This window comes from Amblyraja radiata, chromosome 18 (assembly GCF_010909765.2).
Source record: "Amblyraja radiata isolate CabotCenter1 chromosome 18, sAmbRad1.1.pri, whole genome shotgun sequence".
NCBI lineage: Eukaryota > Metazoa > Chordata > Chondrichthyes > Rajiformes > Rajidae > Amblyraja > Amblyraja radiata.
Genome location: NC_045973.1, coordinates 25752014 through 25776968, shown reverse-complemented (window position 1 = coordinate 25776968; position 24955 = coordinate 25752014). Strand labels below are relative to the sequence as shown.

The 24955-nt window shown below is 44.1% G+C and overlaps 1 protein-coding gene across 3 annotated transcripts in view; it reads left to right on the top strand.

The window, feature by feature from the left end:
- Positions 1 to 24955, top strand: part of usp19 (ubiquitin specific peptidase 19) — a 90678-nt gene that overhangs the window by 30026 nt on the left and 35697 nt on the right. For 2 of the 3 annotated variants that reach the window (XM_033036937.1, XM_033036935.1), the window contains exons 7-17: positions 11 to 82; positions 1429 to 1544; positions 3845 to 4059; positions 6281 to 6479; positions 7791 to 7924; positions 13098 to 13256; positions 13831 to 13941; positions 19419 to 19529; positions 20817 to 20918; positions 22830 to 22970; positions 24005 to 24120. In XM_033036937.1, coding sequence (XP_032892828.1) covers positions 11 to 82; positions 1429 to 1544; positions 3845 to 4059; positions 6281 to 6479; positions 7791 to 7924; positions 13098 to 13256; positions 13831 to 13941; positions 19419 to 19529; positions 20817 to 20918; positions 22830 to 22970; positions 24005 to 24120 — 1476 coding nt within the window. The remainder of the gene's footprint in view (positions 1 to 10; positions 83 to 1428; positions 1545 to 3844; positions 4060 to 6280; positions 6480 to 7790; positions 7925 to 13097; positions 13257 to 13830; positions 13942 to 19418; positions 19530 to 20816; positions 20919 to 22829; positions 22971 to 24004; positions 24121 to 24955) is intronic. The other variant, XM_033036936.1, reaches the window with a different exon arrangement.

The window sequence follows — 24955 nt, the reverse complement described above, 5'->3', positions numbered from 1 at the left end:
TATTTTAAAGCCACGAGCCCTTTCTGCGCATGCACCCTGACTGTGGACCAAACACCATCTTCAAATGGCAGGTTAAAGTTCGGTAAGACCTGTAGTGTTATAGATATTTGGCATGAACTTCGTATTGATCACGAGAGCTTCAAGGGGTATATGTTATTCTGGGGGGTCGTAGCAGAGCTCCTGTTTAAAAAAAAAACTTAATATGGTTTAAGAAGGAATTGCAGATGCTGGAAAATCAAAGGCAGACAAAAATGCTGGAGAATCTCAGCGGGTGACACAGCATCTATGGAAATAGGCAACGTTTCGGGTCGAAACCATTCTTCAAACTTAATATGGTTGTTTGTTAAAAAATGTAAAATGTTCTTGAGCATGCCAAGTGATATTTGATCACTTGATCGTTTGGGGAGCGGTCTTGGTTTATTTCAGTTGAATTACGAATCATAGTCTCCAAGATCAGCTCCCACGAGTCTTGGGTATGAGGAGCTTCTTGTGTGCAACATGTGTGTAATGATGAGCTGATGGGTCCAACAGTGACCTGTTTGCACTTTACTGAGTGGGTTTGTCATTGAGGATAATACCATAATTAGCAGATTGGTTAGATGATAATAGGAATAAACAGGCAGTTTTCAGACTTGTTAACCAGTGATTAGAGGAAACCAGAAATCAATGTCAGATCAAGCTTTTTGCTGCCTATATTAACTACATGGACGCAGGCACCAAGTGTTTGTATTGGTTCCCAATGCAAGGTAGGTGAAACAGCAGTGCACTGAAGACGACACAGTATCTTTGATGGAATAAAGAGGTTGTTAGACAAAGCAAAACCATAATGTGGGGGAATTGTAGGGTTATCCATTTCGGCAGAAAAAAACAAAATTGGAATATTAGTTTCTTGAATAAAGTTAAATGGAAAGATTTGGACATATTCTGCAACCAATGTAGTGTTACCATATGTTGATTGTTAGGGAGGGTACAATACAAAAATAGGAAAGGCTTGTGACAAATATATAATGCTATGGCGAGATCATACCTGGTGTTGTACAGTTTACAGAAGGAAACACTTGCATTGGAAACCGTTATAGTGAAGATTCTTTCATGGAACATCTGTCTCATATGCAATACAAGGTTTCTTCTAAACTTGGAAATCAGATTATCTTCGGCTACCTCTCCAAGGTGGAAAAACCCAGTATATAAGAGACTTGAGGAACTGCAGTTGCCAGCTTACAAAAAAATCCAAAGTGCTGCAGTGACTTAACGGGTCAGGCAGCATTTGTGGGGGACATGGATAGGTGGTGTTTTGGGTTGAGACCCTTCTTCAGACTCGTTATATAAGATAATGATATGGGAGCAGCAACTGAGCTGAAGGAGAGAGGATGTGAACGTACGATAAAAGGTCATCTAATGATTTGCTTTTAATCTCTCTCCCTCTAGGAATCTTATTAACCCAGAGCAATGTCACTATACCTTCACGGCCTTACGCATTGACATCTGTTTGAAGAAGAGACTGAATCAACGATGGGGAGGGCTGGAAGCCCTAGCAGCACAAGGTCTGAAGAGTGATATCTGACCGCTTCTAAATACTGGCAGTGGAAGCTGGGCTAGGCAGTAGCTGGCAAGAGAAGGGGCGTGTTGTGATGAAGGGAATACAACCCACCACCTCTCTAGATGCTGACTGAACTGCTGTGTGTTTTACTCTGATTTTATCCCAGTGTTACACACGGCTGCTATGACATGCCAATTATTATTAATGTAGTTCAGTAAGTGCTCCCTGTGCATTTTTGCTTTGTAAAGATAGGGACCGTGCAAGGCTGTTGCTTCAGTGAAGTGTTAATCTGATTGCACAAGGCTTTCATAGAAAGCTACTTCAACTGGGGAAGCAGTCATAGAGTGATATAGTGTTGAAATAGGCACTTCGGCTCAACGTCCACATCGGCCAACAGTGTCCCAGCTACATTAGTCCCACTTGCCGGTGTTTGGTCCATATTCCTCCAAACCTACCCTATTCATGTATCTGTCTAACTGTCTCTTAAACGACGGGATAGTCCCAGCCTCCGCTACCTCCTCTGGCAGCTTGTTCCATACACCCACCTTTTGAACTTTTTGTGTGAAAAAGTTACCTCTCGGATTCCTATTAAATCTTTCCCCCTTCACCTTGATGTCCTCTGGTCCTCGATTCCCCTGGTTCACGTGGTTGCTGAATTTAAACCATCAGAATGTTGTTTGAAGAAGTTTTAGTTTTAGTGATACAGAGTGGAAGCAGGCCCTTCAGTCCATTGAATCCGGGCTGACCAGCGATCAACCGTACACTAGTTCTATCCTACACACTAGGGGAAATTTACAGAAGCCAATTAACCTACAATCCTGCGTCTCTTTAGAATGTGAGAGGAAACCGGAACTCCCGGAGAAAACCCACAAGGTCACAGGGAGAACGTACAAACTCCGTACAGACAGCACCTGTAGTCAGGATTGAACCCGGGTCTCTGTTGCTGAAATGCAGCAATTCTACCACTGCGCCACTGTGTTGCCCCATAGAAGAGTCTATGACTCTGATTGTACAGCACTTGATCACAGAATTTGATACAGGACAGGTGCAGGGCATGTTTCCCTCGATATAACCCAGATCAGCAAGTGAATGAAGTGGCTATAGTACAGAAGTACACAGTTGTGTCCAGTCTAACAATGTAACATTGAAGTGCACTACTATTGGGTACAGGTCTGGGTCTGCTCTACTATGAGGTACACTGGGGCATGGTGAAGATTCAAATCTGCGTCTCAAAGCCTAACGTGGGTTTGTCGGGTATTGTGTTTAGGAAGTCTGTTTCTGTATAACACTGGGCTACTATCAGGATGCAGTTCTCGTGTTATATGATAGAACTATCATATATAGATAGGTACATTAGGCCCTTAATAGCAGGTTGTATTTTTATTTCAGTCACTGCTGTTCAGCATTGCTGGGGGCAAGCATTACTCAGATGGGTCCAGTCCCAGTCCTACAGCTCAAAGAATACCCATTGCTCAGTTAATAGTACTTCAGTTGACGTGACTCTGCTTTGGAACAAGGGCTGGAATGTGCACTGTACTTAAATAGAACTTCCAAATTTAGTATCTGCATTTGAATCCGCTCCTTGTGCTGATGAAACAGCAGACTCCGTGTGGGGGGAAGACTTTTATAACCGAGGTCAGATAGCTGCTACTTGAGTCTCCAAAGCACAATATCAGAGTGTAAATAAATGTCAGTGGGCCTTTTCACATCCAGTCTCCCACATGCCGGGAGTAACATTTTGTGTCTACGATGCTGGCCTCTCCTGACTTGTTCGCCAGTGGCTGTACCCTTTATCTTACTTATTCCTGGTTATCTGTCATAGAGCTGTACATCATGGAAACAAGACCTTCAGCCCAACTTGTCCATGCTGTCCAAGTTGGCACATTGGGCTAGTCTCATTTGCCTGTATTTATCCCACGGCCCTCTGAATCCTACATATCCATATCTGTCCAAATGTCTTCTGAAAGTTGTAATTGTATCCTCTTTTATAACTTCTCTGTCAGCTATGGACTACCTTCAGTGAAAAAATTGCTCCTGACATTCCTGTTAAATCTCTCGTTTCAAGCCTGTGCCATTTAGCATTTGTTAATGCAGATGGAGTATTATTTTGAACCCAAAGCCAAATCAGTCTTGTCCAGGGAATGTTTGATTGGACTGTATAGAGGGAGTTTTACTGATCCTGATCCAACTCTTGTGGGAAATTAGAGGAGTTACAGCTTTATTTGTTGTTTTTAAAATATGCTTCAGCCTGTTTGTGTCTTTGCTTGATCTTCTAAACATAAGCCATGTGCTCCCCTGTTTAAGGTGCAGTGGGTGGTGCAAAAGTAGCTGTGCCCGCAGGTCCGCCATCACTAGATAAATCCCAGCCTGGGAGCAGTCAACATGCTCTTCCTCCCAAGGAAGAGCCACGCTCGAACGAGAAAGAGAAGGTGTGCTCTGAGGAGGTCAGCCTCGAGTCGGTGGCAATCAGGCCCATGCACGAGAACGTCCAGATTAAGCAGGACCCGCTGGTGACCTCGGTAAGTCGTGCACCTGTGGTAAGCTTGTTTCTCCTTCCCTTAGTTATAAATGTTTAACGTCTCCTGGGACGTGAACTTCGCAGACAACGCTCGTGCTAATTGCCCACCGCCTGGTTGCTTTGCGGTGAGTTGCTCTCGGCTTGAACGGCGGACAGTGCAACCGAGTGAACCGGACTTGTGTTCCAACCCCAGCCCAACTGTTTCCATCCTGGAAAATGGTTACTTGGTTCAGGGATTACCAAGGAATATCTGTTCACACTGTTAACAAAGCAATCTGTTTGAGGATCTATGCTATTTGGAGGATACGAGTATGTTGATGCATGGTGATTGATCAGACTGGCTGAGGGTTGCACAAGTATATATGGTCCCTTCCTGTGTGTAAGTGCTGTGTGTAGAGCCAGGAGACAGGTTTCTCATGCAGAGGAAGATGCTACTGACATTAGTTGACCTGTAGATACTTTGTCCATCTCTTTTCTTTTTAAACAAGTGCTCTACTTTAGCAACTGTGAAGTTCACCAGCACAATTTCAATAGCCAAAGAGGATTGGGAAATAATATTTGGAGCCTACATTATAGCTTACCTTATTTCAAGAGACGGAAATACATTGTATGAATGCCTGTAGATTTATCTGCTTTTAAGTTTAGTTTGGAGATGGTGTGGAAGCAGGCCCTTTGGCCCAGCGAGTCTGTGCCGACCAGCGATCTCTGCACACTAACTCTATCTCACAGCAGGGACAATTTACATTTTTAACAAAGTCAAGTAACCTCCAAACCTGCACGTCTTTGGAGTGTGGGAGGAAACTGGAGCAACCGGAGAAAACCCATGCAGGTCACGGAGAGAATGTGCAAACTGTACAGACAGCACCCGTTGAACCCAGGTCTCTGGCGCTGTAAGGCAGCAATTCTACCACTACACCACTGAGCCGTGCTAGATGCTAAACCCTTGCTATGTCCTTTTCCTCTTTCTATTTCTAGTGCAGCATACTGTTTCTCCATGATACTGGTTCACTCTCTCTCCAGTGAGGCTCTCTCCATACGGCTTCCTCTTTATTCTTGTGAAAAATACCTATTGTTTTGTTTTCATTTTGCCTGCCAGTGTTTTATTCATGAACTTTTTTTGTATACTAATTTCCATTTACATTCCTCTTCTGGAGTTTCTATTGTATTTGGGCTTTCTGCGATGTTGACCCGCTATTTGTCAGAACCTTTTTTGGTGCCCTACGCAGTGTAATATTTTACAACAATGTCCAGGTCTCATAAAGTGAACTACAAAGAATGCTAACCATCATGCACACCCTCTTCAGCCAGTATTAAACTTGATTCCATTTTCTGCCTTGGTGCTAGTTCAAGTTGCTCTCTGTACAACCACACTATACGAGCAACATCCTTTCAGTTATCTATCTCTGTAAGGAATGTCCAAATCCACCAAGTAATGACATAGCTTCTGTTGACAGTAATGATTCCTGTATTCATGGCCAATTATAGTTAACAGCCACTCATGTAGTTGCCACTGGTATGTAGTTGCTTATTATTGAATAGCACAAAAGAAACTGCATGTTTGTTAGAATTCACTACCAATTGAAGTTGACTTAAACACTAAATGTAAACATAAATTTTACAACAGCACAATTCTGTTAATAACTCCCATGCATACCAAATTCCAGATTGTACTGTGTAAAAAAATATTGACAATTGGGAGGGAAAGGAAAAATTTTATGAGTAAAAATGATCCAATAAAGTCAAGAGGGTCACTAATAAATGGGGTTCTGTGTGAATTTAAGCACAAGTGCAGAGCCAATGTGGAACTGTGGTGTGCAGTTGAGGGGAATAACACATTTACGGATAAGCTAGATAAATGGATTACAAGGGAAAAGGTAGATCTATATCATAGACGCAAAGAACTGCAGGTGCTGATTTACATAAAAAAGACACAAAGTGCTGGAGTAACAGCAGGCCAGGCGGCATCTCTAGAGAACATGGATAGGCAACATTTCCGGTCGTGACCCTCAGAAGAAAGGTCCCTATCCAAGTTCTCTAGAGATGCTGCCTGACCTACTGAGTTACTCCAGCATTTGGTGTCTTTTTAGAACCTTGCTAGGATGGAATGAAATTCACATGAAGGAACATAAGCGTTAGTATGGATCATGTGGGTTGAGTGGCCTGCTTCTGCCACAAGAATGTTTGGAGGTGCACCTTGAAGTTTAACATGTGTGTTTTTGAAGCCCAAGCCTACCTGCATGGTGCCTCCAATGACACATAGTGTTGCTGCTGCTGATCACACAGTGGAGGAGGAGGAAGAGGAAGAGAAGAAAGTCTGCCTGCCCGGCTTCACTGGATTGGTCAACTTGGGCAACACTTGCTTCATGAACAGTGTCATCCAGTCGCTGTCCAACACGCGGGAGCTCCGAGACTACTTCCATGGTGAGTGCAGTGTGAAAGGCCCAAAGCTGCTTTGGGGAGAAACCTCAGCAGTCAAATTGCTGCTGAGGATGGCACTCTCCAAACCAGAACCTTGTGGGCTTGAGTCCTTGCTCAAGAGAATCTGCTTCCGTAGCAAGAGAGAGCCATCCTGGTGCTACAAGGAGGGTGAATGGTGATCAGCAGTGTCGCAGTGGACCAAACTATCAGATGCTAACTCATCAAACATTAATCCAAGCCTGTGTTCTAAATATCTCACAGCTACTAACTAATACGAGAGCTGTGGAGTTATCCCTGAACCAACATCAAGCAGGTTATGTGATTATTGTATTATTAGTTTGTGGGCGACTCCTGAATGCAATGACCTTCCAAGTTGCTGTGCCTTTTATTCCGGGGACATCGGGGATGAAGGCATGACCTTATTGCCGTTCATGAAATCATGAGAGGCAAAGACCAAGTGAATGGCCACTGTCTTTTCCTCTGGGTGGGAAGTGTAAAATTTGAGAGCATAGGTTGAAGGTGAGAGGGGAACGTTGTGCAAGGGACCCAGGGGTGTTTTTTGTTGTTGTTTTTTTTCCCACAAGGAGATGCATGTATTTAACAAGCTGCCAGAGGAAGTAGTAGAAGCAGGTACAATAGAAGTAATAGAAGCAGACGTTTAGAAAATGATGTACATGGATGGATAAGGAATGTTTGAAGGGCCAGGCACAGGCAAGCGGGACTGGGTTAGGCAAATTGGGCCAGAGGGACTGTTTCCATGCTGGATTGCTCTTTGACTCTCTGATTGTTGCCATTAGTAGTGACCATGCTTCAGAACTTTATTGCATACAGAGTGCTTTGTATGTTCAGAGATATGATGGGCACATAAATGCTAAGATTCTTCTCTCAGTCAACCAGAGCACAATATTTAACTGGACAATTATCGATGCCATTTAGGGGAAATTGATGTCTGGATAGCGCCTGCTTTTAGACAATAGGTGCAGGAGTAGGCCATTCGGCCCTTCGAGCCAGCACCGTCATTCAATGTGATCATGGCTGATCATCCACAATCAGTACACTGTTCCTGCCTTCTCCCCATATCCCCTGACTGCTATCTTTAAGAGCTCTATCTAGCTCTCTCTTGAAAGTAACCTACAATTGGATACTTTACAATCTTGAAAGTATCCTATAAAATTATCTACAATTGGCTCATTGGGAAATACTTTGCCAGGTTTTTGCAAATTGTCGAGTTTAAGTTTTGATTTATTTAATGCCAGCGTTTAAAGAAAAAATTAAGATAGAGTTGTGACTGGGTGTGCTTCTGTGTTTGACCAGATCAATCCTTTGAGTCAGAGATAAATTACAACAACCCTCTGGGGACGGGCGGGCGCCTGGCCATTGGTTTTGCAGTGCTGCTGAGGGCTCTGTGGAAAGGAACGCACCATGCCTACCAACCGTCTAAGTTAAAGGTGAGTGATCCCTCCTTGGCAGAACCGCGCACCCTGGTGTCAGCACAACCTGTTAAGCTGGGCATCGTTGGAGCCTTATGGGAACGGTCGGCTGAAGGAGGAATTAGATATTTAAAGTGGGAGGATTAAATATGTGTGGAGCTTGCTTAACGGAAAAAAGTGTGTGGGCAGGCACCATTCTGCCAAAGAATAATAATTACAGGTTATACAGTGAGTGGGAATTTGCTTTGCGAGAAATTTGAGTGGGGCAGAGATTACATTACACGTACCTGTTCCAGGCCCTATCCCTGAACTCTACCTCCATTACATTGATGACTGCATCGGTGCTACCTCCTGCACCCATGCAGAACTCATGGACTTCATCAGCTTTACCACCAATTTTCATCCTGCACACAAATTTACTTGTACCCTCTGCGACACCTCCCTCCCCTTTCTTGATCTCACAGTCTCCATCACAGGAAATAGACTATTGACTGACGTCTATTACAAACCCACTGACTCTCACAACTAGTTCGACTACACTTCTTCCCACCCTGCTTCCTGCAAAGACTCCATCCCCTACTCCCAATTCCTCTGTCTACGCCGCATCTACGCCCAAGTTGAGGTGTTCCATACTAGAACATCCAAAATGTCCTCATTCTTTAGGGAACAGGAGTTCCCCTCTCCCATCAAAGATGAGGCCCTCACTCGTATCTCCTCAGTACCCCGCAGCTCTGCCCTTGCTCTCCCTCCCCCTATTCGGAACACAGCCATAGTCCCCCTAGTCCTTACCTTCCTTACCTTCCACCCCATCAGCCGTCACATACAACACATAACCCTCCAAAATTTCCGCCACCTCCCAACGGATCCCACCACTAGCCACATTTTCCGATCTCCACCCCTTTCCGCCTTCCGCAGAGACCGTTCCCTCCGCAACTCCCTGGTTAACCCATCCCTTCCCAAACCACCCCCTCCCCAGATACCTTCCCCTGCAACTGCAGAAGATGCAACACCTGTCGTTATTTCTCCTCCCTCGACTTGCACTCCCTCCAACCTCATCTACTGTATCCGTTGTTCAAGATGTGGACTCTTCTACATCGGCGAGACCAAACGCAGACTGGGCGATCGTTACGCGGCACTTCTTCGCTCGGCCCACGTGAACCAACCTGATCTCCTGGATGCGGACACTTTAATTCTCCTTCCCATTCCTACACAGACCTTTCTGTCCTCAGTCTGTCAGAGTAAGGCTAAACGTAAATTGGAGGAACAGCATCTCATATTTTGCTTGGGCAGCTTACAGCCCAGTGGTATGAATATTAATTTCTCTCACTTCAGGTAGCCCCGGCATTCCTTCTCTCTCTATCCCTCCCCTAGCTTCACATTTTCACCCAACAAGCAGCTTACAATGGCCTGGTTCCTTTATCGTCGTTACTTGTTTGCATATCTTTAATTCATTGTTCTTTATCTCTCCACATCACAGTCTATCTCTCGTTTCCCTTATCCCTAACCAGGCTGAAGAAGGGTCTCGACCCGAAACGTCACCCATTCCTTCTCTCCAGAGATGCTGCCTGTCCCGAAGAGTTACTCCAGCTTTTTGCGTCTACAGTTTAACCCAGCATCTGCAGTTCTTTCTTACACAATACATTGAAGGACCAAGTTATTTTGCCCACAATGTCTGTGCCAAACAATTGTGTCAAATTGATCTAATCCCTTCTACCTGCATGTGATCCATATCCTTCCATTTCCTGCATTTCCATGTGCCTATTCAAAAGCCGCTTAAATGCCCCGCCACCCCTGGCAGCGGGTTCCAAGCAGCCACCTGGGCAAATGATTCTAGTAGTCTACTCGTATCCATGTTGCACATATTTCCCCTGTTAAGGAGTTGAGGAGATGCTTGGGTGTGTGGGGGCGGTCATTGAAGAATTTTCCAAAAACACTTGCCCCAGACTGTGTGTAGTTTGGTTTTTTGATTGTACGTGAAACGTGACAGGTTGGAAGGTTGATTGGCATTATCCTGTTTCGGTCTAAAAGGTTCAAACGGGTAAACGGTTCTCGCCTGTTTGATTAGAAATGGCAGTGCAAGATTCAGTGTTGATCTACATCAGTAGGATGATGAGTGTTTCTGTGCCTCATTCCCAAATAAAATCTGAAAATCTATTCATTGTGGGGATTGATGCTTCCCCTGGTCAAAGAGCCTGCAAACTAGGTCAGTCTCTAAATCAGGCATTCAGGACAGAAGGAAAGTAACGCCTTCACACACAGGTGGTGAGTCTATTGGAATTCTCTACCTACAAGGATTGTGGAGTCTCGGTTACTGAGTATATTCAAGGCAGTTATCAATAGATTGTCATCAATAGAGATAACAGGTTTGTGCAAGAAAATAGCACTGAGGTTAGAGTTTGTTCATGGTCTTATTGAAAGGAAGAGCAAGCACAAGAGGGCGAATGATTCTGCTGATTGTTTTCCACTTACAAATGGTAAATTGCAGGTAAATTATATAGAAGAAGTAGTGAACAAACATGGCAAAGTGAACGGGAGAGCTCTGGCAGTGGACTTTCTCATCTGCAGTGATCGCTACTGGGAATAAACTCCGCTGCAATACAATAATTGTGAAAGCTCTAGTTTTAGTAGGGAGTGGAATATCGAATTTTTCTGAATGGTCTTTCTGCTTATAATTCCATAATCATGAGAATCTGCCTGTGTCCAATAAGTAATTGAGAGAATTATTACTGACCACAAACTTTTTCAATGTGTAGTGAGGAGATCTTAGTGCAGTTGTACAGGGCCCTGGTGAGACCGCACCTAGAGTATTTTGTGCAATTTTGGTCTCCTAATTTGAGGACGGTCATTATTGCTATTGAGGGAGTGCAGCGTAGGTTCACCAGGTTAATTCCTGGGATGGCGGGACTGACATTTGTGTTCACTGGAATTTAGAAGGATGAGAAGGGATCTTCTAGAAACATATAAAATGTGGACTGGCTAGATGCAGGAAAAATGTTCCCAATGTTGGGTAAGTCCAGAACCAGGGGTCACAGTTTAAGAATAAGGGTTAGGTCATTCAGGACTTAGATGAGGAAAAAGCTTTTCACCCAGAGAGTTGTGAATCTGGAATTCTCTGCCACAGAAAGTAGTGAAGGCCAATTCACTGGATGTTTTCAATAGAGAGTTAGATTTAGCTCTCAGGGCTAAGGGAATCCAGGGATATGGGGGGAAAGCAGGAATGGGGTACTGATTGTGGATGATCAGCCATGATCATATTGATTGACAGTGCTGGCTCAAAGGGCCGAATGGCCTACTCCTGCAACTATTTTTCTATGTTTCTATGAGCCAATAATATCGGCGACAGCCATTCAACCATAGTTTTCAGGAACAGAGGCCTCCAAAGAATCTGAGCCTTTTAGTGTGAACTTTTCTCCAAGTGGGTAACTCCTCAAGACCATGCCCCTAATTCCGAGATTCTGGCCTGAGGAAGCAGCCTCAAATCTATCCTAACAGTTTTACTCGGCATCCTCAGTGTCCTTTCTCATTCCTATTAATTCAAGACAGTGTAGACCATTTGCTTTTGCTCTCTCGTGAGACAAACATCCAAGGGACCAATCTAATGAACCTATGCTGCTCTAGCTGCAGGGACTGTGTGACCTCCTTTTAGCTGCACGATTCCTTGGTCGATATGGCATACTTTGAACTGATGTAGATTATGAATATCTGGAGGTATTGTGCAGCAATGATTATCTCCCCAGGTCCCTGCTCTGCAAATGACAGCAGATGCCATCTTCCGAATAGCCTCTTTCCCTCCTCTGGCATTGTGCCGTTAACCTGCCAAAACACATTTCTCAAAAATCAGCGTTACAGAGCTGTGCCTGACGGCTTGTTAAACGGCAGCGGTGATGGAGCATTGAGTTAGTGCTGCACTAGGGTTGCTTTTATCAGTAAGGTATGCAGTGCGGAGAAAGATTACCAGTTTGATTCCTAGGATAAAGAGATTTTTGTAGTAAGAAAGATTGGGCCAACACCTATTGGGGTTTAGAAGTGTGAGAGGCCGTGTTGAATGACACAGACTGTCCAACTGTTGCGACTGTTTCTCGGATATTGGAGCAATGACATTCTTGCTGCAGCTCAACAGGCCTATAAAGACAGTAATGCACAAAATAAAAATACAATCGGTTAATAAGTAATACTAGGTAACCACATGGTGCAAAACCAAGGTCCGTAGTGTAACCAAAGAAACAGTCCATAGAAGATCATAGTTGCTGAGGTTAGTGTTGTGCAGTGTTCAAGAGCCTGATGGTTGCTGGGAAGAAGCTGTTCTTGAACCTGGAGGTCACGGTTTTCAGGCTCCTGTACCTCTTTCTTCTGTTATTAGCAGTGAGATGAAAGCGAGGCCAGGGTGGTGTGGGTCTTTCATATTAGCTGCCTTCTTGAGGCCGCACCTCCTGTAGATCCCATGGATGGTGGCAGGGGCGGAAAACCCGGGGGGGCCAGAGAGGACACGTCCCCCCCCATGTTTTGAGAGGTGGGGGATATCCCCCCCCCCCCCCCCCCCAAGTTTTTGTGATCCCGATGTTAAAATCGCCGCTTTTAGCGCTGGACTGAGCCTCCGAAGCCTCGTGCGTATGTGTGAGTGTGCACATGCGCGCGTGGCCGCCAAAAAATTGTGTCCCCCGTCCCCTCCATGTTTTGATAGTGAGTTCCGTTCTTGGATGGAGGGAAGGTCAGTCCCTGTGATGAACCGGGCAGTGTCCACCACTCTCTTTGTTCCTGGATGTTCGAGTTGCTGAAACAGGCCACGATGTAACCAGCCAATAAGCACTCTACTGTACACTTGCAAAAGTATGATAGAAAATTTGGCAATATGTGCCAAATAAATGTCAGAACGTATGTGTTAAAATTAACAGGATGTAATGCAGGCTTGGAAAAGGTGTTGCTGGGCAGTTTCCACTGCTCGACCAGCAAATGTCATGCACAGACACTCCAAGTGAGAACTGCTGTAAAAAGCTCAGCAGTCCAGGCAGTGTCTGTGCAGAAGCAATGTTTCATCTTGATTCTCATGGGCCATTTTTGGCACCTACTGACACTAAACCAGGGCAAAGGCCACCCAAGAGTAGAGCAGGAATATCCAATGCCTAAGTCTGTGTGATGCAAATAACTCTGCCATTTGTTGTTTTGGCTACTTGTCGTCAATCTTTCCTTCCAGGCTATTGTGGCAAGCAAAGCCAGCCAGTTCACCGGCTACGCACAGCACGACGCGCAGGAGTTTATGGCGTTTCTGCTTGATGGCCTCCATGAGGACCTAAATAGGATACAGAATAAACCGTACACTGAGACCGTGGATTCCGACGGGCGCCCCGACGAGGTAAGCTTGTTACCCCAGACCTGACACTGTTGCCGGGGACTTTCACTGCATCTGTTCCCAACGTTACATGTTGGCCTTTGCGTACATCCCCATGAACAGTGCCTTCTGTGTATCAGTGCCTTGTCCATTCGTTAAATGCTTTGTTGTTCCTTGTTCAGTTCAGTACTGGTCATGTCGCGGTGTAATTTTGGCCACTCTTTTAACAAAGGGAGCGTTCAGCTAACCATAGAGACAGAGAGTCCTAGAGCTATGCGGCATGGGAACAGGCCCTTTGGTCCACGCTGTCCATGCCAAACAAGTTGGCATATTGGGCTGGTCCTATTTGCCTGCGTTTGGCCCGTAGCCCTTGTTATTTGGCAAGGCCTTTCAATTTCTATTAGGAAGAAACTGTCCCTCAGCAGTTTATTTTGTACTGCTCATGCTTTCCCTGTACTGCTTGTCATACAAATAACCTTAGAGAGAAGATTAAGTACCAATGATCTCATATTGCTATTGATTACTCTGGTTGAAATAAGGAATTCTATAGCTTCTTTGATCTGCAGTGTTTCCTGTTCCTTCTATATGTGGAACGTAGGTAGTGGCAGAGGAGGCCTGGGAGCGTCACAAGATGAGAAATGATTCCTTTATCGTGGATCTGTTCCAGGGCCAGTACAAGTCCAAGCTGGTGTGTCCCATGTGTTTAAAGGTGAGTGGTTAAACGAGTGCGATGCAGTTGCCTGCATTATGGACTGTATTATTCAATGTCTTGCCTATTCAAGTGCCTGTCTAAATATCTCTAAAACATAGCAATTGTGTCTGACCACCTGTTCATTGGGCAGCTAGTTCCAGATATCAACCACTCTCTGCTTTAAAAAATATATATATATTTCTCCCATCTCCTTTCGCTTGTCATAAACCCATACCCTCTTTTTGATACCCATACCATGGGAAAAAGATTCTGTCTTATGTCTGCCTTTTATAATTTTACATAGCACTCTCAGATTGTCCCTCGATTCCATTACTCTGGGGATTACAAGTCGAGTATATCCAATCTCTCCCCATAAGTAAAGTCTTACAATTCGGGCAACATCCTGGTGAATCTCCTCTGCACTCTCTCCAGTGCTACTGCACTAAAGTGTGTTGACCAGAATTGCTGCAAATGCGGTCAAACCAATATTTTATAAAGTTGGAACATAATGTCCAACCGTTTACGTTCTGTGCTGCGGCTAATGAAGAGAACATGGCCTGTGCCTACTTCACCGCCCCATCCACTGGTACTGCTGCTTTTGGAGAACTGTTTCTGGTAACCCTGGATCCCTCTGTTCATCAGAAATAAGAGGGATCATGAAATGAATGTTCACCAATCCTGAAAGATGGCAGGTGGATAAAGTGGTTACAAAGGCAGGATACTCTCCATGAATGTGGTATAAAATGTGGAATGTGGTATAAAATATAAGCCGGAAAGTTATGCTTGAATTGAGTACGCTTGTTAAACCGCAGCTGATACACTGTGTGCAGTTTTGGTTGCCATGTTACAGGAATAATGGAAAAGTACTGGGAGGGGATGGAGAAGAGGTTAATGAACACTGAAATGTTTTACTGCTGAGAAAGATTGGAGATAAATCCAAGTCATTGTTTACGCCAACAAAGACAAAAGTCCATGACCACTCTATGTCTGCGGCAGGAAACTCCCCAGCCCACAAAACAATATCAACGATGGGACCAAAGAAATGATAGATCATTACCTGTCAGCTGAATAAGTTCGAACAAGACACCATACCTGGCAGCAATCCTTGGAAAATGCTTCGAAGCCAAGGTCATACAACTCAAACAAGTCCTTGGGCCCAACTTGCCCACGCTGATTAAGATGCCTATCCACACTGGGCCCACTTGCCTGTGTTTGGCCCATATAGAAACATAGAAACATAGAAAATAGGTGCAGGAGTAGGCCATTCGGCCCTTCGAGCCTGCACCGCCATTCAATATGATCATGGCTGATCATCCAACTCGGTATCCTGTACCTGCCTTCTCTCCATACCCCCTCATCCCTTTAGCCACAAGGGCCACATCTAACTCCCTCTTAAATATAGCCAATGAACTGGCCTCAACTACCTTCTAAACCTTTCCTATCCATGTATCTGTCCAGTGTGAACTGTGAAGAGAATGCTGTGAGGGTGCAGGGTGACTTAGACAGGTTGGGTGAGTGGGCAGATGCATGGCTGATGCAGTATAATATGGATAAATGTGAGGTTATCTACTTTGGTGGCAAGAACAAAAAGGCAGATTATTATCTGAATAGTGTCAGGTTAGGAAAAGGGGAAGTACAATGAGACCTGGGTGTCCTTGTGCATCAATCACTGAAAGGAAGCATGCAGGTACAACAGGCAGTGAAGAAAGCTAATGGCATGTTGGCCTTCATAACAAGAGGAGTTGAGTATAGGAACAAAGAGGTCCTTCTGCAGTTGTACAGGGCCCTAGTGAGACCACACCTGGAGTATTGTGTGCACATTCTTGCTATTGAGGGAGTGCAGCATAGGTTCATAAGGTTAATTCCCGGGATGGCGGGACTGTCATATGATGAAAGAATGGGACGACGGCTTGTATTCACTGGCGTTTAGAAGGATGTGGGGGGATCTGATAGAAACATATCAAATTATTAAGGAATTGGACATGCTAGATGCAGGAAACATGTTCCCGATGTTGGGGAGTCCAGAACCAGGGGCCACAGTTTAAGAATAAGGGGTAGGCCATTTAGAACTAGGATGAGGAAAAACTTTTTCACAAGGAGAATTGTGAATTTGTAGAATTCTCTGCCTCGGAAGGCAGTGGAGGCCGATTCACTGGCTGCATTCAAAAGAGAGTTAGATAGAGCTCCTAGGGCTAGCAGAATCAAGAGATATGGGTAGAAGGGATACTGATTGTGGATGATCAGCCATGATCAAATCGAAGGGCTGAATGGCCTACTCCTGCACCTATTGTGTATGTATATGTAATTTTATATAGCTATGTAAGATTACCGAAGATAGGCACAAAATGCTGGAGTAACTCAGCGGGACAGGCAGCATTTCAGGAGAGACGGGATGGGTGACGTTTCGGGTCGAGACCCTTCAAATTGAGTCAGCGGAGGGGGAGATACAGTGATAAGGAAGTGAAAGGTGTGAGTACAAGACATCAAAGGGGGTGGAGATCAAGGTAAATGTAGAATAGATTATTGTTAGCTGGGAGAGGGTTACAACAAAACAAACAGATCCAATGTAATCTGGACAGTCAGTCTGACTGTAAGATCACCCTTGGCTTCCTGCGCTCCAAGGAATAAAGTCCACCCGATCACCGCAGCTGGCCTGTTGCTGCTCAAAATGGTGAATAAGCAAATGCAAAATACTGAACTCATTGAGTGTTATGGTGAAAGCAATGACCATGACCAGCAGAATGCACTCGGGACATCTTTAACTACCTACCCACCTACCCTAAGTGCCCCCATCAAGATGAATAATTGCTGAATATGTACAAGGGCTTCACAACTTTTCGAGCATTGAATAAAGTTAAATTTGAATTTAAATGATCTGCTTTTGTGGAAAGAAGTAATTTAATGTAACTGAACAAATGCTGCTTATGTTGTGGATGATGTCATCTTCTGAACTGCATCCACACAGACTTGTATATTCCTAACATAACACTAGGTGGTGATGTTCAGCTGAAGTTACAGCGTGAAAGCCAAATAAGGATGTAGACCTCATACAAGAAAACTTGCACGTAAGCAATGGCTTCTAGTGTCTAGTGCTTCTGAAATAGGACCCAGTGAAGGCTGGAGAGGTTTACTGCATTTGAAAGATGCGGAGGGTTGTATAGCACAGACATGGGTCCCTTGGCCGACCATGTCCATGCCAAAATCACTTGCCCACATTAGGACCATATCCTTCTGTGCCTTGCCCATTTAAGCCTGTCTAAATGTCTGTTAAATACAGTGATATCAGATTACACCTCTGGCAGCGAGCTCCTGATATCAACCACTGTGCGTGCTTAAAAAATCTTCCCCCAAATTCACTATAAAACTCCTTCCTCTCACCCCAAACTTGTCCTAGTTTCTGATACCTCTACTGTGAACAAAATATTCTACCTGCCCTATGTTATGTCTGTTATAATTTCAGTCGTACAAGCAGAAACAGACCCTTCAACTCGTCTGCACCAACCAAGATGCCGAGCTGGGCTAGTTCCATTGACTTGGATTTAATCCATATCCCTCTAAACCTTTGCTGTCCGTGTGCCAATTCCAATGTTCTTTTAATGTTGCAGTTGTACCTGCCCCTACCACTTCCTCTGGCAGCTCATTCCACATAACCTGCACCCTCTCTGTGGGAAAACCTGTTCCTCGGATCCCCGTTAAATCTTGCTCCTCTCACCTTAAGCCTAGGCTCTTTAGTTTTAGACTCTCTTAGCCTGGGGAAAAAGGCAGGTCTGCAAGGTTGGATCACATTGGATCTAGGGTGAGGTTGCCAATTGATCAGTGTGGTAACGGGTTGTTTTTCACACTGGTGGCCTGTGACTGGTGATGTGCACACTTTATTGATATTAATGGATTGAACGTAGAGTGTGGTGGAGCAGTGTTTGGAACTGAGGTTGTAGTTATTATTGGTTGCGAGAGGGACAGGACTGACCGCTCAACATCCAGGTTTCTGATGTTTCAGACGTGCTAGCGAGGGAGGTGGGTGAGTTGCATTACTAATCGGGGAGAATGTCACAACATCACTCCGAGGTCACATTGGAGGAGTCGCCCTTTGATGCAATATGGGTAGAGCTAAAAAAATAAAATGTTCAATCACTCTCTGGAATTAGCAGCTGGAGATTTTTATATCCCCTCTAGCCTCAGGCAAAGGGCTGGAGGATAGCCAAAGTTGTTCCCTTGTTTCAGATGGGAATAATCCAGGAAATTAAAGGCATGTGAGTTTCACATTATTGATCGATAGGTGTCATGTTCAGCACAGACATTGTGGGCTGAATGGCCTGCTCCTGTGCTGTACCTTTCTACATTTATCAGTCAGTGCTACCCTAATCAAGTTCAAGCAATCCTTTCCCCAAATGCCTAATAGGAGCATGGGTGTATGGTTGTTGAGACACCGTCACATGCTCTGCTTTTCATATGAGGTGTAAATGAATTTTAAAAAAGCTCAAATTGTATCTCGTGCTGTTGCAGCAATCAATTTCCCAAACCAAATAAGTCGCCTTTCAGAGTAGTATGTGTGGTAGTTGGGAAACATGGCAACAATGATGCCTGGATTAGGGGATATTAGCTGCAGGGAGAGATTGGAACACCAGAGGTTGAGGGGAGACCTGATAGAAGTATATACAATTGTGAGCGGCACAGATAGGATAGACACTTAGAATCTTTTCCCCCAGGATGAAAACAAATCAAATACTATAGTGCATAGCTTTACGGTTAGAGGGCAAATATTTGAAGGAGATGTGCTGGGCAAGTTTGTTTTACACAGAAGGTAATGGATGCCTGGAACACTGCCACGGGTGGTGTGAAAACAGATACTAAAGTGATATTTAGAAGACTTTTGGATAGGCACATGGATATGTTGGGAATAGAGAGATTATGTGCAGGTAGATAAGGTATGGTTGTGGCATTATGTTTGGCCCAGACATTGTGGGACTGTTCTTGTGCTACACTGTTCTATGTTCTATAATGTTCTACACATAGCACGATCCAGTGGGCAACATTGATGGAAACATCCAGGTAATTTGACAATAATTGATGACCCCAGGCAGGGAGAATAGACATGGCATTCATTTCATGCCTCATCAAAAAGGCTACAACTCCAATAGTGCAGCCCCCCCATGAGTGGTCAGATTGTTGGTCAAGCTCACAAACTACAATGTTTAAACCAATTTGGAAGCAAAGTACTGAGAATAAGGGCAGAGGTATAAACAGGATACTGCTTTATTATCCCACGAGGCTGGGAATATGATTAATCCCAGGCTCTGCAAATCATCTTCTTTGGCCGTGAGCGACTCGTGGGAAGCTTCTGAGAGCTTCAGTCTGAAGGAAGAAGTCGGGGTCATTTATGTCCTTTATGGGGTGATGAAGATGTGGTGAAGGTGCCTGAGTGAGAGAGGACACAGTGTCAGTATCTGTCTGTATGTGTCCCTGTGTCTGACTCGTCTGTAAATTTTGTTTTCCAGGTATCGATCACATTTGATCCTTTCCTCTACTTATCGGTCCCATTGCCACAGAAACAGAAGCTGCTGACTGTTTTCTTTTTTGCTAAAGAGCCTCACATAAAACCAATCAAGGTAAGAGCAGTGTTGCTGTGTAGAGCTGGTCAACACAGCTGGATGGTGCATACAATTCCCGTCACACAGTCGTGGAAGTGAGGGGACTTGCTTTGACATGGGCAATACAAGATTGAACAGAGGGACAGTTACATTAGAAAGGCCACTAATCAAATACCAAACATTATAAGTGGATAGTAAAACACAAAGTGCTGGAGTAACTGAGCAGGTCAGGCATCACCTGTGGAGGGAACGGACAGACAACATTTTGGGTCGGGATTGTTCTTCAGATGGAGGCGGGGGAGAAAGCTGGGAAAGAGAGGTGGAGGTGAGACTAGGTCTGGTAAGTGATAGGTGGATACAGGTAAGGGGGTGATTGGCAGATGGGTGGAGATAGTGCCGAAAGCTAGAGATGTAAAGGTGATTGTAGGTTTTTAATATTATTGTCATATATACTGGGAGAGTGAAAAGCGTTGTTTATTTTATTGTTGTTTGTAAAGTGTGAAGGCAGAGCAGCGGTTAATGCACAGCGACTCCCGCGGGTGGCCACAGGACAGTGAATAGTCCATCTTTGCACTGTTGACGTTCGAGGCTATAATTTCAAATTGATCAGTCTCACTTGTTGGCAATTCTCTGGAGATGCTGGGTCTGTCCCTCAGAGGAGACTTGCAAAGACATGACTGATGTTCTGAAACTCAGTCTATACGTCATACGGCACAGAAACAGGCCCTTTGGCCACTGTATCTGTGCCGACCATTGAGTAGCCATCTATGTGAGTTTCATTTTCCAGCAGTCTCTACAGTTCTTCCCTTTGCAATTCAAGTGGCCAGCCAGAGACAACTTTAATGTGTGTGACTCTGCACCAACCACTCCTTAGGGCATTCTTCCTCGGATCCTCTCAACTTTCCTACCCCTTGCCTTAAATCTGGCTCTCTGGTTCTCCTCTGCTATGAGGAAACTATTTGTGCTGTTCCCCCATCCATGCCCTCATGACTTTGTATCTCTGAATCCCTTGCCCCCACCCTTGGCTTCTTCTGCTACAAGGATAACAATTGCAGCCTCTTCAGTGACAAACATCTTGTGAAAAATTTCTGTGATTTCCTTCCTAAACCTCTCTGCCTCGATCTCTCTTTTCTCTTTTAAGATGCTCCTCCAAACTTGCTCTCATTGCCCAGGCTCTTGGTTAACCGTCTAAATTGCTTGATATCAGAGGTTGCTTATGGTCTTGTGATGACCCTTACAATGTTTTGCCGTTAAAGGTGCTCTAAATAATTTTTGTTAAAGTGATTGCTCCATTTCTACCAACAGATCCTGGTGAGTGTGAGCAAGGAGAATGCCAGCGCCACTGACATATTTGAGGCCGTTTCCCGGAACATGAAGGTAAAAGCAGGCATACTTCGACTAGCTGAGGTAAGTCTTCGAAACGCTGCAAAGGTGATGGCATTAAACTGGAGCAGGCCCTGGGGAAGTGGGTTAAACTCAGCACTGACATTTCTATCTTGGAAATCCACCTTTGTCTATAGCATGCAGAACACAGTGCTGGAGTAATTTGGTGGGTCAGGGAACATCGGTGGAGGGAATTGAAAGGCAACGTTTTGGGTCTTGATCCTTATACTTGTTCTGTCAGAATTGTTCTGGAATCTGCAAGTCAGTGTTAAACTCCGATGACATTGATGGGAGCAAAAACAAATATCGAAAAATGTTTAAGAATTGTTTCTCTCATTTTATTAAAATACTCTTCTTCATAAACCCTTTGCTGATGAGGTAAAATACCTTTGGTTTGAATTGGATACAAGACCAGAGGTGGTGACAGAACTCCAGGGAAATGTTCCCCCAATTTAAAACAAATCCATTCTGTGAATTGGGCTGAATTTCCAAGAGAAATTAGTTGAAAGTCCCCAAACAAGATAGTCCTTTGTTTACAACAGGATTCCCAGCCTCGCTATATGCTTTCCTGAGCATATCGAGGGCACATTCCATTCCATTCCATTCCACATTTAACTGGTGTTTCTGATCCTGAATATTGATGAACAATTTCAGCTTGCAAAACATGCACTTCCGATTGACACTGAGAACGTAGTTGGTTCTGGGAATGAAATCTCTGGGATTGATTAACCTGCCAACAGTCTGTCTTAATATAGTAACTGTGGGCCCTACTGCCCTTCAGCCTGCCCTGGAGTTCAGTCAGATCATTGATGTTCTGTGACCTATCTCCAACTGCATTAATGCAGAGAAACTTTACAACATGATGGCAGCCTTTCTGTATTGGGACTACAGCTTTGTAGATCACAGCTCTTTAAATACACAGTGAACTGCATTTTAAATGATATGAGTGGGTCTGCCACTTCCTACCATTACCCTCCACCTTCTGGATGAAACCCAAATACTTTAGATTTTTAATTCTTGTTAAGAAAAACGAGTCCTGTCTGTAGATCACTTGTAATTTTATGTGCTCAATGACATCTCCTTTGTTTCCTATGTTCCTGAAAGAGAAACTGCAACTTATCCAGTCTCTGACTCAAATTTTCCATTCAGGTCAACAACCGTCCATGCAATTGCACCTTTCCTGTTAGTAAGCAGCCTATACACTTGAGCTGAGGCCCAACAACTGATATATCCTGTTTCAGCCTAACCTCTCTGCCCTTGCAGTTTGTGCTTTGGCTAGTAAAGAAATATCTTTATAACCATCTTCACTTTACTTTAGAAATACAATACGGAAACAGACTCTTCGGCCCACTGAGACTATGCCTACCAGCAATCGTCCCATACACTAACACGATCCTACACACTGGGGACAATTTACAATTCTACCAAAGCCAATTAACCTACAAACCTGTCTTTGGAGTGTGGGAGGAAAATGGAGCATCCGAAGAAAACTCACGCAGTCACAGGGAGAACGTACAAACTCCGTACAGACATTAACCCACGGTGGGGATTGAACCCGGGTCTCTGGCGCTGCAAGGCAGCAACTCTACCGCTGCACCACCGTGCAGCATTGACCGGAGCTGGATGGACCTGTGGACGATCTACACTTTTAATTACAGTTAAATAATAAGTAATGAATTTTGCCGCAGCTAAAATGTGTTGAATCTGACTATGTCCACAGGACCATCTCTTCCACTACCTGTCCAATTCCTGCAGACCTAATCAATAATTTCATGAAATAACTTCAATATATTTAAGTGGTTTAACAACTTAATGTTTTGTCCATTGCTGATCCACTGATATAAGAAGATTCTCAGAGCTACATTTGGAGAAGGTGTATGTTTCTCTGCTGATGACTGGCTCTCTCATGTTTGTTCGACTTTGTTTCTCCTGTAGGTTGTGAGAAACAGATTCCATCGGCTATTTTTGGCGTCGCAGTCCCTGGATACCGTTTCCCCTAGCGATACACTCTTCTGCTTTGAGGTCCATTCTCAAGACCTCACAAAAGAGAGAGTGGTCGAATTGCAAGTACAACAGGTACGTCACCAATTATTGTTTCTTCTGAACTGTCTTTGGTTGCCTGCTTTCTGATGGGGTGGCAATAGGGGTTGCTGTAGCCTTGAGGCAGGGAGAGGTTGTTTACAATGAGACACAAAGAACTGCAGATGCTGGTTTACTAAAAAAGACAAAGTGCCAGAGTAACTCAGCAGGTCAGATAGCATATATGTAAGATACAATTATGACTTTTAAAGGACATTTGAATGGATATATTGATTAGGTTTAGAGAACAAGACATAAGGATCTGGGGAAAAAGCAGGAACGGGATACTGATTTTGGATGATCAGCCATGATCCTATTGAATGGCAGTGCTGGCTTGAAGGGCTGAATGGCCTTCTCCTGCACCTATTTTCTATGTTTCTATGATCTGCAGATGCTAGAATCTTGTGTAGAACACGAAGTGCTGGAGTAACTCAACAGATTAGGCAGCATCTCTGGAGGACATGATTAGAGTTTGGAGGGCTGGGTCAAGAATGTTTAACTGACATATATACTATAAGCGGAACAATTAAATTCTTACTATGGCCGAATGCTGGCAAATGTGACCAGCTGAGTATACCAACTCGGTTGGCATGGAGAGGGTGGGCCAAAGGACCTGTTTCCGTGACAGATAGCTTTATAACTCTGACGAAGTGAGGAATGGCAAAACAAATGTGACATCCCTGATACAAATAAAGATTGAGCAAATTGTCTGACGTTGGAGAATTCAAGTTCGAGTCTGAATCGTGTTTTTGAGGTGCGCTGCAGTTTCTGTGGAATAAGCTCATCCACTTGTGTGTGTGCTTTCTGTTCCTGCCCGAGCACCATCGTGAGTTCTGTTACAGTTAACCAGGTGCCACTGGGGTGAGGCCATGTTTGGTGATTGCAGAATGAAATACATTTCTGAATCTTGTTTGGAAAGAAATCAAACGCACTGGCTGAGCTGGAGGTTGCTAACGATGCAACCTGCACCTTGAGTGTATCTGGCTTTTCCAGCTGCATCACAAGTAATTTGCTGCTTCTTTGTCTTGCAGCGGTTGGTGATCCCCAACATCTCGATCAATAAGTGTGCTGCCTGCCAGAAGCCCCAGCAGCCCGACGAGAAGCTGCGACGTTGCACCAGTTGTTACCGAGTCGCCTACTGCAACCAGTGAGTCAGCCCTTCCTTTCCATGCACCTTGTTTTTTTTTCCTTTTTTACTTTAGTCTTTATTGCTTTTATGCATACACAAATAAAACACAAATATACAACGAAACATACAACAATGCAGTGAAACATACAACAGTGCAGCGGGGGGTCCAGTTTACAATTAATGATGCAGTATACAGAACTATTTTCTTAAAACATTTTCCAATAACTTACATTATTGTCAATAAAATTATACAGTGTTGATGTCTTTATTTCTATACCTAATCCATTTTTCCCATTTTTTGTTAAACTCGTCTTCTTTCACTCTTAGAGAATGTCATTTTCTCCGTGACAAATATTTCCTGTACTATGTCTAACCCATTGTCTAAGTCTGGGTGTGTCCGCTGCAAGCCAGTTTCTTGTAATGGCCTTTCTGCCAGCTGTGAGTAGGATTTTAACCAAGTAATGATCTTCCTTCAGCACCACTGTAGTTATATTACCCAGGTGTAAAATGGAACACTTCTTGGAAACTATATATCCTAATACTTCCTTTAATTCTGAATTCACTCTGTCCCAAAATGGTTCTATTTTTGGGTAACTCCAGAAGATATGTGCATGATTTGCGTCTGTTTGGCCACATTGCCCCAGCATGTTTGCTGCCTTAGAATTTGCTTGCTTTTTATGTTAGGCGTAATAAAGAAACAAATCAGAAATCTCTTCATTTTTGTGAATTAGTGGGTGTCTGTAGCGTTACACACATATGATGCCATTCTTCGTCTGATATTGTGATGTTCAATTCCTTTTCCCACTTAAATTTTACACAAAATGTAGTTTTAACTTGACATTCCATTAAACTA